The 14,071-nt window shown below is 34.2% G+C and overlaps 1 protein-coding gene across 1 annotated transcript in view; it reads left to right on the top strand.

Moving 5' to 3' along the window:
• LOC118200562 (kinesin-like protein KIF23) overlaps nucleotides 1–13,717 on the top strand; it is a 93,867-nt gene extending 80,150 nt beyond the window's left edge. The window contains exons 23-24 of the mRNA XM_085827288.1: nucleotides 7,487–7,530; nucleotides 13,452–13,717. Coding sequence (XP_085683414.1) covers nucleotides 7,487–7,530; nucleotides 13,452–13,461 — 54 coding nt within the window. The 3' untranslated portion in view covers nucleotides 13,462–13,717. The remainder of the gene's footprint in view (nucleotides 1–7,486; nucleotides 7,531–13,451) is intronic.
• The last annotated feature ends 354 nt before the right edge of the window (nucleotides 13,718–14,071 follow it).

Raw genomic sequence — 14,071 nt, forward strand, 5'->3', positions numbered from 1 at the left:
GAGCATGCGAGATGGGGAGTAGTCGGTATTCTCATGAACAGCACTGAGATAGGCTAGTAAAAGGCACTGAGATATGCTAACAGAGTTAATGTCTGGCCCCAGTCCTGTCAGCGAGAGATTGTTAAGCATGGTTCGATTAAATGTCTCTATCATGCTGTCTGACTGTGAATGTAAAGGTGTCATTTGGGTTTTCTGTCTGCCAAATACTTTACAGAGTTCTTCGATTGCAACTGAAATATTAGGTTTAACGACAGTTTTCTGCTACCACAAATATTGTCTGCACAAACAATAATGTGTTTAATCATATTTTGTGAAACGATTTTTGGCATTTGAAAGAAAGAGATTTGCTTTAGAACACTGTGTTGTAAAATTTGTAAAAAAAAAAAAAAAAAAAAAAAAAAAAAAAAAAAAAAAAATTTATCATTATCGTGCAAGGTGTCTGAAATGGAAATTTCATGCTACCAGATAAAAACCATCATATATTTCCAGTTATGTTGCAAAGAGTCAGCTACAGAATTCTGTGTACAGCTTTAGGTAGTAATGTTGTATCATATGACACTATGAAGGTTTGGTACTGAAAGTTCAAAAACAAAGACTAGGACATTCAAGAAGCAGAGCGCTCTGGCCAGCCTACTGGTGTTAAAAGGGTCCGCCTGCGAGAAATTGTGGAAGATTAGTCTACAACCACTTGAGAGCTTGCCAGGAAGTTAGACATTAATGCCATGTCCATTAGTTGTGCTATGCATCCCATAAACTTGACTTATTTTGGACAAGATCGTCACTTGTGATAAAAAGTGGATTTACTTCAATAACACAGTCCAAAAAGGGGGTTGATTTCTGCCCAATGAGCTCATCGGCAGTGTCGCAAAATGCACTTTGAGTAACAAAAAGATCATGCTATGTATCTGGAAAAAGGTAAAACCCTCAACATTAAGATGTTGAGCGAGATGCTAGTCATTGTTGATGCTGCTATCAAGGGAAAATGTCGAAGTGAGTTCCAGTGCAGAAAGGTAATGTACCATCAAGATAATGCAAAACCACATGTGTCTGCATTCATTAGCTGGAATCAGTACAGACTCGAATGGGATCTCTTGCCACACCCACAATATAGCCTGGACATCGCTTCTTCAGACTTTTACCTTTTTTCACACCTGTAGCTACATCTTTCTGGTGCTATCTTCCATTCTGCACAGGACGTCCAAAATGAGTTGATCTGTTTTTAGACTTGCAGCAACCAAGTTTCTGGGCCAAAAGTTTTGAAAAACTATCAAAACATTGGCACAAAATCACAGATTTGGATGGTGATTGCTACTCTCACTAAGGGTACTGCTTTCATGTTTTGTTTTTCTAACTTTATTTGAAATTTTTTTTCAGAGAACTTCTGTTACCACCAGATAAAGTTCTTTCCTTGATCAGAATGCAATTGAAGATGCACTCCAAACATGCAAATCCAATGCTGTATCATTCATTACCTCTGCTGCTGTGACAGCCTCTTGATTAAGGACAGGATACACTTCAGTCTATTTTGTGAAATAATTAATTAAAATAAGGTTGTATTTATTGCCATTAGCACATTGTGGCAGACGTTCTAGGATATCAGAGTCTAAGCTTTCAAAAGACGCTTATGCATTGTAATGTGCAGTTTCCCTCTCCTGCATTTCTTTGGTCCTTTCTGGCCTTCACAGGGATCACAAAATTGGTATCACTTTTGTACATGAGCCCTTGCATTATTCCAGTAAAAGTAGTCTCGAACTCTCTCCAAAGTCTTCATTAATCCAAAGTGAGCTCTTGTTGAGCTGCTATGTAGTTCTTTAAGGATGTCCAGGTTTCAGTATCTTGGAAGCATCAGCTGCCAATAGAATGGATTCGAACTTCCGGTACAAGACACCTTTTCAAATACCCAGTCCTGGGAGCCCACTATTGTTTTGTCTGAGGACTATAAATCAAAATATCCCACCAGATAGGTTTCCTACAGGAAGATTCCATTCAGTCAGTTATTTAGTATCATCATCTTCCAACTGGTCTTTCCTGACTTCATCACTCCATGGGTCTCGATCAGCCGATGCTGAATTTGTAAAGTTGTAACTTGACGTGTGCCCAGATTAACCAGCCAGTATTTCCATTTGGACCATGGAACAATACTGGGAGTTTTCTGGGCAGACTCTTCTAGACAGCATGTCAATATGTCCATGTCATGATTCCTAGAATCTCTATGTCAATTTGGCTATTTGGCCTTTGGGATTTTTGAAATTTAAGAGCCTGCTGCATACTTTGTGCAGAACAGAAATTTTCTGCCTTGGAGGTAATGGTTCAAATATTCTCCAGCTTTAACTATGGTGAGTATATCTTCCCTGGTGACACAGTTATTCATCTCCAGTTTATGTAGACACTTGCTCTAATATATTCATACTGTGCTGTGTATGTATGCAACATGTTCTTGACTGTTTATTTCGTGGGACAAGACAACAACAACATTCTCATTGCTCACATCCACTTTGAGAATAAATGATTTGTTGACCTGAGGATCTGGATTGTCGGATCTGTTAAAGCTTCCTTTAGAGTGTCATATACATCCTCACTTTCTTTTGTCCAGAACTTCTTTTTGCTCTCTGTCATTTTGTGATTGAAGAAAAGTCCTTCACAAATCTCCTATAGTATGTGCAAAGTTCCAGAAAACTTCTCAGCTGATGGGCATTTTCAGGGCAGTCTCCAATATTTAATTACCAACACTTTTTTTGTACACACACGCACCTTTGGTGAAAAATAAAGATAGCAAAATTTCGCTTACCTTTTGTGCATTCAGCAGCACAGTAAATCTCCGAAACTCAATTGATGTTATGAGGGATACATTATCAATAAAAGATGCAGATTTAAACACTAATAACATATTTATTGAACTGCAACTAAAATAATATAAGCAACAAATACATTAGTGTTAATACAAGCACATACAGAAGCTTAATAATAATAAAACAAGAGGATCATGGAATAAAATAATATCACGCGATTGACATGGTTGATGTGCGCGTCATGGCATTTCTATGGTTACCAGAAGTGAGTTAGAAAAAACATTTTATTTATTTTCTGCTCAAAGGTTCAATTAATTTACAACAATTTCCCCTTTAATCTTCTTAATTTCAGAAATTTTGGTTTGGGCAATGGCTTAGTAAAAATATCTGCAATCATGGAATTTGTATTGCAGTATTATCTCGATTATTATAATTTTCTTCCATTTCTCTTAAAAAGAAATATTTAACATTAATATGCTTTAGCCTGGTATTCATTTTTTTTTTTTTTTTTTTTTTTTTTTTTTTTTTTTCTGTTTTATAAGAGCTATTGTGTCCTCAAATATCTTAATGGGTAGTTTTTGAGGTAGTCCAAAATCTTTAAGGAGATCTAATATCCATTTGAGCTCTTGAGCAGCAGCGGCTGCAGAAATAAGCTTGGATTCGGCAGATGATAGGGAAACACAATTTTGTCTCTTTGTGGACCAGAATATCGGACTGTTTCCTAAGAAAAATAAATTCCAACCGGTTGATCGTCTGGTAGTTACATCAGATGCATAGTCAGTAACCGTATAAGTGTTTGTGGGCTATCAGAGTCGATTTTCAGGCAAATGTCCTTTGTAGAGTTGAGGTATTGAATCATCCTTAGGACTGCTTTCCAGTCCTTCTCATTTGGAGATTCATTTTCCCTGCTTAACATATTCACTGCTAGGGTAATGTTTGGTCTGGTTACAGTGGTTATGTATAATAAGGCTCCAATGGCTTGAGTGTACTTGGTATTGCCCGCTGGTGGAGAGACGTCCTCTTGTTTTGGATAAGAAGTATCCATTGGTGTGTAAGATCTTCAATTTTTCTATTTTTGATTTTTGACTCGATAAGAACTCATTTTCATCTTTTTTGATGTTGATTCCTAAGTAGTTTCTGACTTCTCTGAAGTCTTTTGCTTCAAAGAATTCATTGAGATTTATATTTTCGATGATATAACATAATAATAATAGAACAAGAGCGTTCATTGCGATGACATTGCCCAATTATCAATCAATTAACGGATGGCAAAATCTGTAGTATGGTTCTAGATCCAGAAAGTAGTATTAGCGATAGCGAAGAAAGTGACAGAGAGTTATTGAAAACAAAAAAATTTCAATTGACAAATTAGTCGGAAATCTCAACACAACAATTACAGAACTTGAACAATGAAACTTTGTAACTGAAAAAGAAATTATGTCTGTCTACATCAGAATTAATGAGAAATATTAACACAAAAAAGTAACTTAAACAACTTATACTGAAGGAAATGCTTAATAAAGTAAACAAATAAATATTAAGCTTTTTTGGGGGGAATAAATTTTGTTAACCTTCGGTTCATAAATCATGATTTCATATTTCTAATTTTATAATTTCTATACGCCATCTTACAAGCGTTAAACTGATGATCTAATATACGAAAAAACCCCAAATCCGGAATCGACGAGTCCAGATCTTGGACTTTGTACTTATATGCCATTTCCTTCACACTATTTGTTCTTATAGCTCCTGGAACCCAATGATCCAGTTTCCATTACACTGTTACAACGTAGTTGCTAATTTTCTTTATGTCATTTGCCATGGCAAATACATAAACCCCTCGTTATCTGTGCTTTTAATTATTTAGTCAAAAAAAATTTTTTTTTTGTTTTGTGGGAGTGAATGGCAAGAAAAATTGCATAGATGTTTATCCATAATAACAGCAAACTTGGCTGCCAAGGAAGATTAAATGTTCATTGCATTTCTATTGCCATTTGCAGCCACCATTCACTTGACACTTGAATCATGCCTATTCAAGAACATCTACATTTTTTTTATAGTATTGGGACAAGAAGGAAAGCAGCATGCCATCATCTTAATTGCAAGAGAGCTAGAAGTAAAAGTGCACAGTTATCCAATATGGCAGTTTACCAAGACAAAAGTTTCAGTTCTTGAAATGTTGAGTTTAAGCTCCGAATTAGCTATGTCATCAGCATCATGCAAGCCATATTATATGGTTTGATCTGGAAATGATGCAGATCAGAAATAGTTATTACTATTTTTAGAATACAGGATGGAAATACCCAAATTAAAAATAAGGACTTAAGGTGCTATTGAAATTATAATTTTCATTTACTATATGGTAAACATTTATGGTAAAATATAATAGGTAATTATTATTACAAAAAGAATATTTCTGCTGAAAAACAGAGTATAATGATTTGTAGGCATCTTATTTTTTTAAAGTAAGTTATGAAATGTTTATATTGCTCATACAAAATTTATATAAATTATGAAAATTGTGTTGATCTGCAAACAAGTGCTGAATAATATAGAATAAGTCTAAAGAAACGTTAAGCAGTTTTATTTGTAAAGTAGCCTAGGTACATGGTATTAGTGTTTATTTTCACAGTTGCATTTCTATTGATTTCGTTAGACAATTCCTCCATATTTATAAAAAATTTAAGGTAAGTTCCACCGCCCTTCCTCTCGTTGAGAAAATTTTTAAGCCTAAAAAGATGTTGATTTAACTAGCAGAAATAACTGTATTCCACTTTCTTTAGTTTTACAGCAAAACTTCAGTCAGTCTCATGTAGAAAATGTAGGATTTGGAAACGAGCATTATGTTATGATGAAACAAAAATGTAAATTGCCTAAGTAAATTTTCCTTTAAATTAAAAAGAATATGAAAGTATTCATTACAATTGGAAATTTAATGAAAGTTTGTTGAAAACTAATGACTATTTCTGTCATTAGTCTGCGAGATTATTTCGGTGAAAGATACTGTTCTGTAGCCCCGCTCACAAGCAGCACTCATTCTCACAGCCACTGTGTGTATTGAGGAGAAACGATATGGTTCCACCTAATTTTTTTAGATGATACCGCATCCTCAGATATCTATCAAAGCAATTTTTTGCTAACAGCCCAATGAGCAGTCAGTTGCACATCAGCTATGTAGTTTATTAAAATTAAGTAAACTGCCAATCGTGCAGTGCAGTATGGGAAATCTCCCCATTTGCCCTACTTCAGAGAGGTAGGAACATTCTGCCTCCAATTCCAAGAGGCAGTTAATGCTTGTTCGCCATGTGAAGGCGACATGTTGGAAGAACCAGTTTTAGCTACAGGTCGAATCTGTCTCTAAAGAAGAGATGTCAAAAACTAATAAATTTTGTAAATTGCACATTGAGAATGAAAGAAAATGGGAAAATTAATTAAAATATCTACATTAGCAATATAAAGAACTCGGAATTTACACCTCAATATCATACCACTTTTGTTTCTTTTCATAGGATGTGCAGTATTTTGTAAATGGCTAAGTATTCCTAGAAGGTATTGTTATTGTATTGGGATGAGAATTTACAACTGTAAGTTGTTCACAATATGATTCATCATTGCTAATTCAAACAGGGTAATCTTTAAACAAACAGCATTGAAAATGTTTTTTCTTGGCAAATAATGTTTGGTGAATGAACGTTAGAAAAGACATTTGAATGACTTCCATATAGCCTAGAGTTGTGATCTTTCAGTATGGGCTATTAAAGAGCAGGGTGCACAATGAAGATCCATATTCATCTGAAAAGCTAAAGTGAGAAAGCTGTAAACACTGGCATATGAATGATATAATTCCTGAGTTTAAAAATCTCAGTCTGTACCATTGTAATTGCATGAAGCAACTACGTTAAAATCTTGTAAAGTTACTGATATTTTGCATTACCAGTTATTTATAAATTCAACCTTTACTATCTTTTCTTCCTTTCCGTTTCCTCACCAGAATGCAAATTAATTTGAGAATATTTAAGATGTAGTTCTTGGATTGTAAAATAGAGCGTGTTTCTGCCTCTTGAGGCCATGTTACTAGGTTTCGCTAGCTCTGATAAGATTGTAATTATTCAGCTTTGCATTATAGCTGCCATCATTTAAATTGTTACACTGGTTGAAATTTTGTGCCAACTTCGATTTAAATTTACTTTGGTGTCTTTGACTACTACCCTACATTTTAAATTTCACTGTTACTTCAGTTTTATCGCCACAAGCGGACGTTGCTTTGTTAAGCACAAAATGTGCTGTTATGTTCAAGTCCTATTTTGATAAAAATGTTGTTTTACACCTTTTCAAGACTACAGTTCATTTCTGAGATGGCAATAATTTGCTTTATGTCTATTAGCAGTTTGATGTTTTTGTGCTCTCTTATTCCTTAAATTCATTTATTTTTTAATTAAATCAAATCAGTTATTTCTTTCAGTATTATTATTATTATTATTATTATTATTATTATTATTGTTTTGTTTTTTTATATTATTTGGAACATCAATTTTATTAAATAAGTATAGTATATTACTATAATATATTATTTTCATTAAGTATAATTCTCCCTATTTTACTATTTAAATAATGAAATTGGTTAACTTTTATAATTATTTCAGTTTTAATTATTTTTATTACATATTAATTATTATTAAAATATTATTATTTTACAGTGCACAGTATCAGTTGAATGCCATGGTCTTCCATCAAAAATAATGTAAGTTTTTCTTTTCACATTATCTGAATTGGATAATATTTCATATATCCTACCATCCTTAAGAATATAGTATGTGTGTGAATATTTAATTACTTTTTATCTAAAATTTAATAAACAGCAAAACTTCATAATTGAAATTTTAGCATTTCTAGATTATGTATAGTTAAGACTTGTTTAAATCTATGTGCAGCTGATTATCATACTTTCACACAGTTTTATTGCATGCTAATCATATAATCTGAAGAACATTTATGAATTATGTAATCTGTAATATGAAGAATGAAAAGGGATATGTCAGTTATCATGAGGAAAGGATTTAATAATATAAAATGCAAATAACCAATATACTTGAAAGCCAGTTTTTAATTTTTTTAAAAAAAAGAACCAGTTTACAAAAAATGAGTTCATTACTGTAATTGAGCAATAGTAAGATATTAATAATTATTTAAAAAGTCAGATTCTCTTTTAAGATATCTCTTTTCAGACAAGCAGCCTCCACATACCATCTACATTAAACTATTAACCAAGTGAAACTTTATAAAAATAAATATTGAAATATAAATCTAATTTCATTCATCTCACAGCCTTGGGAAAAAAATGAGACATGTTTTTGCAAATTTGCGCCAAACGTTGTACCATTTGACTTCAGCATAAATTTCTACACTGGTGTGCAAAAATTAAGGACGAGATGATTTTTTCAATATAACTTTGTACAAAAGCTTTCCAAATCAACACATTTAATACCGTTAGATCCCCAATACGTAAGGACATGAGTAATGTAAGCAACACTTACTAAAAGAGAAATCAGAGGGATAAAAAGAAGCTTTATTGAAAAAGTAGCATGGAGCGCAATGCGACTGAAGGCTGAAACATCCCTGTGATGGGTGTCCAGCAAGAAACATCCGGTCTTTAATAGGGGATATGAGCTCCCCTGACTGCTAGGCAGGTTTCACAGCGTCTGCCCATGCTGAGAATGAGGGTGTCAATGAGTTGTTGAGGCATTGCTGCCCATTCGTCTTGCAGCGCCAATCGAAGCTCCGGAATCGTTACTGGTGGTAAAGTACGAGCTGCCAAGCGTCTGCCTAGAAAATCCCATACATGCTCGATGGGATTGAAATCCGGAGATCGTGCCGGCCAATCCATACATTCAATATCCTCACTCTCTAAGAGCTGTTCGGCAGCTACTGTGCGATGACATGGTCCATTGTCGTCCATGAAAAGGAACTGCGAACCCATAGCGCCTCTAAAAAGATGCACATATGGAAGAAGAATCTCGTTACAATAACGGGTCCCGTTGACTGAACCTGCGTCGAAGATGTGAAGGTCTGTACGACTACCAAGCATGATGCCTCCCCAAACGAGAACACCGCCACCTCCATACCTGCCCCTTTCAATGATGTTCGAGGGATGATTGCGGCTTCCCCGCTCTCTCCAGATGAATATGCGATGAGAATCGCTACTCAATCTGCTCTCATCTGTAAAGAGTACTCGTCCCCATTCATTGTCTCTCCAATTCCGGTGTTCCTGGCACCACAGAGAACGCCTTCTCCGATGGGCAGGCGTTAGAGGTACACACCGTACAGGGCGTCGTACAAACAGACCACCACCGTGCAGTCTTCTGGCCACGGTTAAAACGTGATATCGGTTGTCCAGTCGCCTGTGTCATGTGTCTAGCGATTTCTCCCTCTGTCTGCCGCCTGTTTCTTCTGGCCTGTAAGGCAATATACCGGTCATCTGCGGGTGTGGTTCCTCGTGGGCGACCACTACTAAACCCCCGGATAGCTGTTCCTGTAGTTTGAAATTGTCTCCAAAGTCATGAAACGATGCTGTGAGCAATTCCGAACTCTGCAGCCACACTTGTCACACTGCGGCCTTCCTCCAACTTCCCAATGATTCGACCTCGGGTAAAAGCATCCAGATGTTGTCTAACAGATTGATTATTCGCCATTTCTCGCTGAGGCAGCAACTCGGTGTGATTTTAACTGCTATACGACGTGCAATCTCTGCCAGAAATACTGATCTTACATCGACAACATGCTTTATACTACTCAGACGCTCCCCCATTATGTCTACCTGCATATCTGCGCATGTGCTACCGTACATCACCTTACTTAATCTCCTGATTGGTCTTTCTGTCTGCTCTGCCTCTTCGTTCAGCTGATATGCTAATTTTTCGACTTTGTCCTTAATTTTTGCACACCAGTGTATATATAGGTATCCCCCTCTGTTTCACAGCATTTAAGCCATGTTTAAATTAACCATTCTTGCTCTCTCTCTTCTCATTGAATAATGAACAGATTTTGAGGCCTTTTTTCTACAGAATAACATGCAGTGGAATATTTCCATATATGAAGTGGAAGCGGTCACGGACACTTAACTGACACCAGTTAGCCGACATGGAAATTTAGCCGACAAGGACAGTTAGCCTACAGGACACTTAGCCGACACGGACAGTTAGCCAACATGACATTAAGCTGACGATGAGTCTCACTCTTCCCAATGGTTTAAAATTTCTAATACTTTCACATTTCATTAGTACTTTGCTCAACACATCACACTACATTCATTCCTGTATAAAGTCATTTCGCTCCTCCCACTAATCAAATTTCCTTTCCCTGTCAGAAAGTAGATTGATTCGCCCTACTCCTCACCATACTGGAACTACCTTTTTTTTTTTATCTAAAATGCTATTTACACCCTATACAATTACAGGTTAAGCATCGCATATTTATTAATATGGGATAGTACTTCGGCACGGGAATTCGTACCTCATGGCCTGTGGCCAGAAGTAGGTTTGGTTTATGTAATTACGGCAAAGCCAGATGGCTATCTGCCTAATGGGAGGAATACCTTCGTGGAGGACTTTCTGAGGAAAAATGGCTCGTATACGTCTTACACATGGGGGAAACCGCAGGATTCAAAATTCAGACCGAACTGCCAGTGTTCAGTGACTTTACCGCTCGGCTGCTGCTCGGTCTAACAGAAATAGAATGACTGTTTTACTTAATATATAACCAGTCTCTTTCAATAAAATTGCCTTTTTAGGCTAGAACTTTATAAATGCATTCAGGAGAATGGACACCAAACATTTCCCTATTACCATGTAGCTATAACAGAAACGTGAAGGAGAAAAAAGTTAATGAAAAGTGAAATGAAAATTTATACATTTTTAACAGATATTGAGAAAGTTACATTTTATGAGAAAAACATGACACAATATAACATATTATATTGCAAATTACACATCACGACTTTCAAAACAGTGTACATAATATTATATAGTTACATGACTGATCTAGTTAAATCTAGCTTTGATAGATGGCACCACATTAAGGTGACTTTTCAGGATGTCTCGCTTTGGTCCGCCCTACTTGGTGCTCCTCCATCTGCAGATTCCTCCGATTTCTCTTCCGAGATTTTATTGCATTATTTAGATTTTTCATGACAGGGAAAGGAAATTTTATTTGTGCGAGGAGCGAAATGATTTTGTAAAGAAAAGAATGTAACATGATGTATTGAGTAAAATAGTAATGAAACGTAAAGGTATTAGAAATTTGAAAGCATTTGGAAGAGCGAGATTGGAAAATTAATATCGTTAAGTAAACAAGAAAAAATATTAATGATGTGAAAGTGTTCAAAAGAACCCAGTTGATTTAATGAAGAAGCTTTACGGATAATTTTTGAAGATCCCAAATGTAATTAAGTGACCTTAGCTAAAAAATTCTTTTTCCTTTCAAAATTTAATTCATATTCCCTGACAAGAAATTTCGGCGCTTTTTCAGTTTGGCCAATATATACCAAACAGCACGATACATATCAAACAATGCTAAATTAACACAATAATTAAAAGCACATATGAGATCTATAAGAATCGAAAAATGAATTTTACTGATAGGTGAAAAAATAACTTAAATACTGAACTTATGGAGAAGTCGTGAAATTTTGTAATTGATAGTAAGTTTAAATAATTATTGGGTACATGCCAGTTAAACGTTACTGTGGGCTTAGTATCCTGTTGACTAAATGTCTTGACAGTTAAGTGTCCCGTAGCTAAATGTTCTGACGGCTAACTCTCTGTGTCGGCCAGATGTCCTGTCGGCTAAGTGTCCTTGTCATCTAAATGTCCTGTCGGCTAACTGTTCTTGTCAGCTAACTGTCCGTGTCAGCTAAATGTCCTGTCGGCTAACTGTCCGTGTCGGCTAAATGACCTGTCGGCTAAATGTCCTGCCGGCTAAGTGTCCGTGTCGGTTAAGTGTCACGGACCCAAGTGGAAGTCTTGCCATCCAGAAAACTGTACTAATAGATTTGATATGACACTTACCTGAGCGTAGTCAAACAATGTAAATGCAAAAGACCTGCAGCCAATAAAATTCATTTGAGAAAAAAAAAATGCTTTGTATGAGACAAATTAAGAAATTAACTTTTTTTTTTTTTTTTTTTTTTTTTTAAATTTGTAAGCACTGAATGCAAATAATAATGCAGGTATAATGTGACAAACTGTTTTGAAAGAGTTGCATAGGTTGCATATTGTACCATTCCTGGAGTTCTATTTCCTGTTTATATATAGAGAGAGAACAAAGAGATATTTTGTTTTATTTGTTTGACTTTGTAAATTAATGTTTAAAAGATTAATGCCAGAAAGCCATCACGATATTGTTTTTATACTATTAATTAATAAAATTATGCTTTTTATTCCAATTATTATTTTAATTTACATGCAAGTTATGTTTCTTAATGTCATTAAATGAGAGGTTTAATTACATAAGCACAGTAAGAATTTTAATATGTAAAAGAATTTTAAAAGTGTCTTCTTGTGCACTCTTTTGTATTGAAGACTTTTTGCACTGCTGGTGGCTTGCCAAATATTCCGAGACAGCAGAATACTAAGAAATTACCTATAAATCAAAGTTAAATTCTTTTTATGTCAAAATTTCTTAAATTTTAGGCTTCTAAAAATCTTTTAGAGTTATGAAATTGTGTTTAAGTGGAAAACATTCTGTGAGAAATTTTTTAGTTCATATGTTTACAAAAGTCACATAAACACATTGAGGTCTTGATTAATTATGCTAATTTAATGTACAAATATGAAGACTTTATGCAAAATGACTTGCATACTCCAAGAAAAAAAAAAAAAAAAAAAATCATCAGAAGTTTTAAAAGAGCATGCGTATTAAAATACTTTATCAATTTTCAAGCTGAGAGTCATATGTTCTGTTCTCAGGGATAAGTATGTTAACTTTTTCAGACATTATCGTAAATATCACACAAAGTTATAGCGTCATTAAAATAGGACTCATTTTAGTATTAACTTGTATGATCTAAAAAGTTGATTCTGTATTCCAGCAGCCATTTTTCTTCTTTCCATTCTCTCTGAAATACGTCTGAAAGATGAGCATCCAGAATGTCTTAGTCTGATAAAATGTTATTAACTCCCATAGTATTTTCATTGTGCAACCACTTTTCCATGTATCTCTACTGATTTTGAAAGTTTTAATAATCAGAAATCATAAAAAATATAATACTGCTAATTTTCATCAGCAGAACATTCTTCTTTCATAATATCAGGAATAAAATTTTTTCCCCAGATATATATTATGTTATGCTTCCAACTTTATTTTGTATCTTAAATAATGAAATAAATCATAGTATCAAAAATCATATTTTGTTTGAAAAGTTTTAGCTTCTTCAAATACCAGTCTCGAAATACTATTTTTTTTAAAAAAAAGGAGTCACTGAATACATAATCTGTAAACAAATAATCAGAATTCAGCACATTTAAGCATTTATTTTTGAAAGAATAGATTATTGCTGTATAAAGTTATTAGTTTTAGGATAAAAAATAATTTCTTGCACATATGATAATTATAAATAAAGTTAAATGAAAAGAATATGTTTTAATTTTTTTATTTCGTTTTACTTAGGAAGAAGTGATTTTTTTTAATGCAACAATGTGCTTCCAGTGGCATTTTGAACAATGCTGAGTGACAAAATTTAAGGGATGGTATGGATATTCAACTATGTATGCAGACGGGAAAAAAATGTATATGGAAAGAAGAAATGCTGTTCAAACTTTAAATAGTACATGTTTGTATATGTATAATGTATTTCACTACACTGCTCTTAAGAATTTTTTAATGTATATTAAATTGTTATGGAATGTAAATTAGAATAAAGTTGTATGATGATATTTCCAGTCTCTATAATTAGTGAATGTACCGCATATGCATACTTTTTGTAACTATGTAAATGCTTAGCTTTATTTCTTTTACATTCCAAAATTATGTAAATAACAGTATTTCACTTTAGGAAGACTAAACATTGTTTAATTATATTAATGTGATTTGATGCAACTGGATTTTTGTTTAAATTCTGTATATGTGAAAAATATTCAACAAAATCATATTACATTCATTTCGTTAAATTCAACTGTACATTGTATGTTTAAATAAGAAAAAGAGATTGAGAAAGAATATTACAGTATGGATGGAGATCCTCTTCCAAGTCCAATAATCTATTTCAAAAAGTTGCTTCAATTTACAAA

This window comes from Stegodyphus dumicola, chromosome 11 (genome assembly GCF_044657685.1).
Source record: "Stegodyphus dumicola isolate Sdum_Otavi_A_Nest chromosome 11, ASM4465768v1".
NCBI lineage: Eukaryota > Metazoa > Arthropoda > Arachnida > Araneae > Eresidae > Stegodyphus > Stegodyphus dumicola.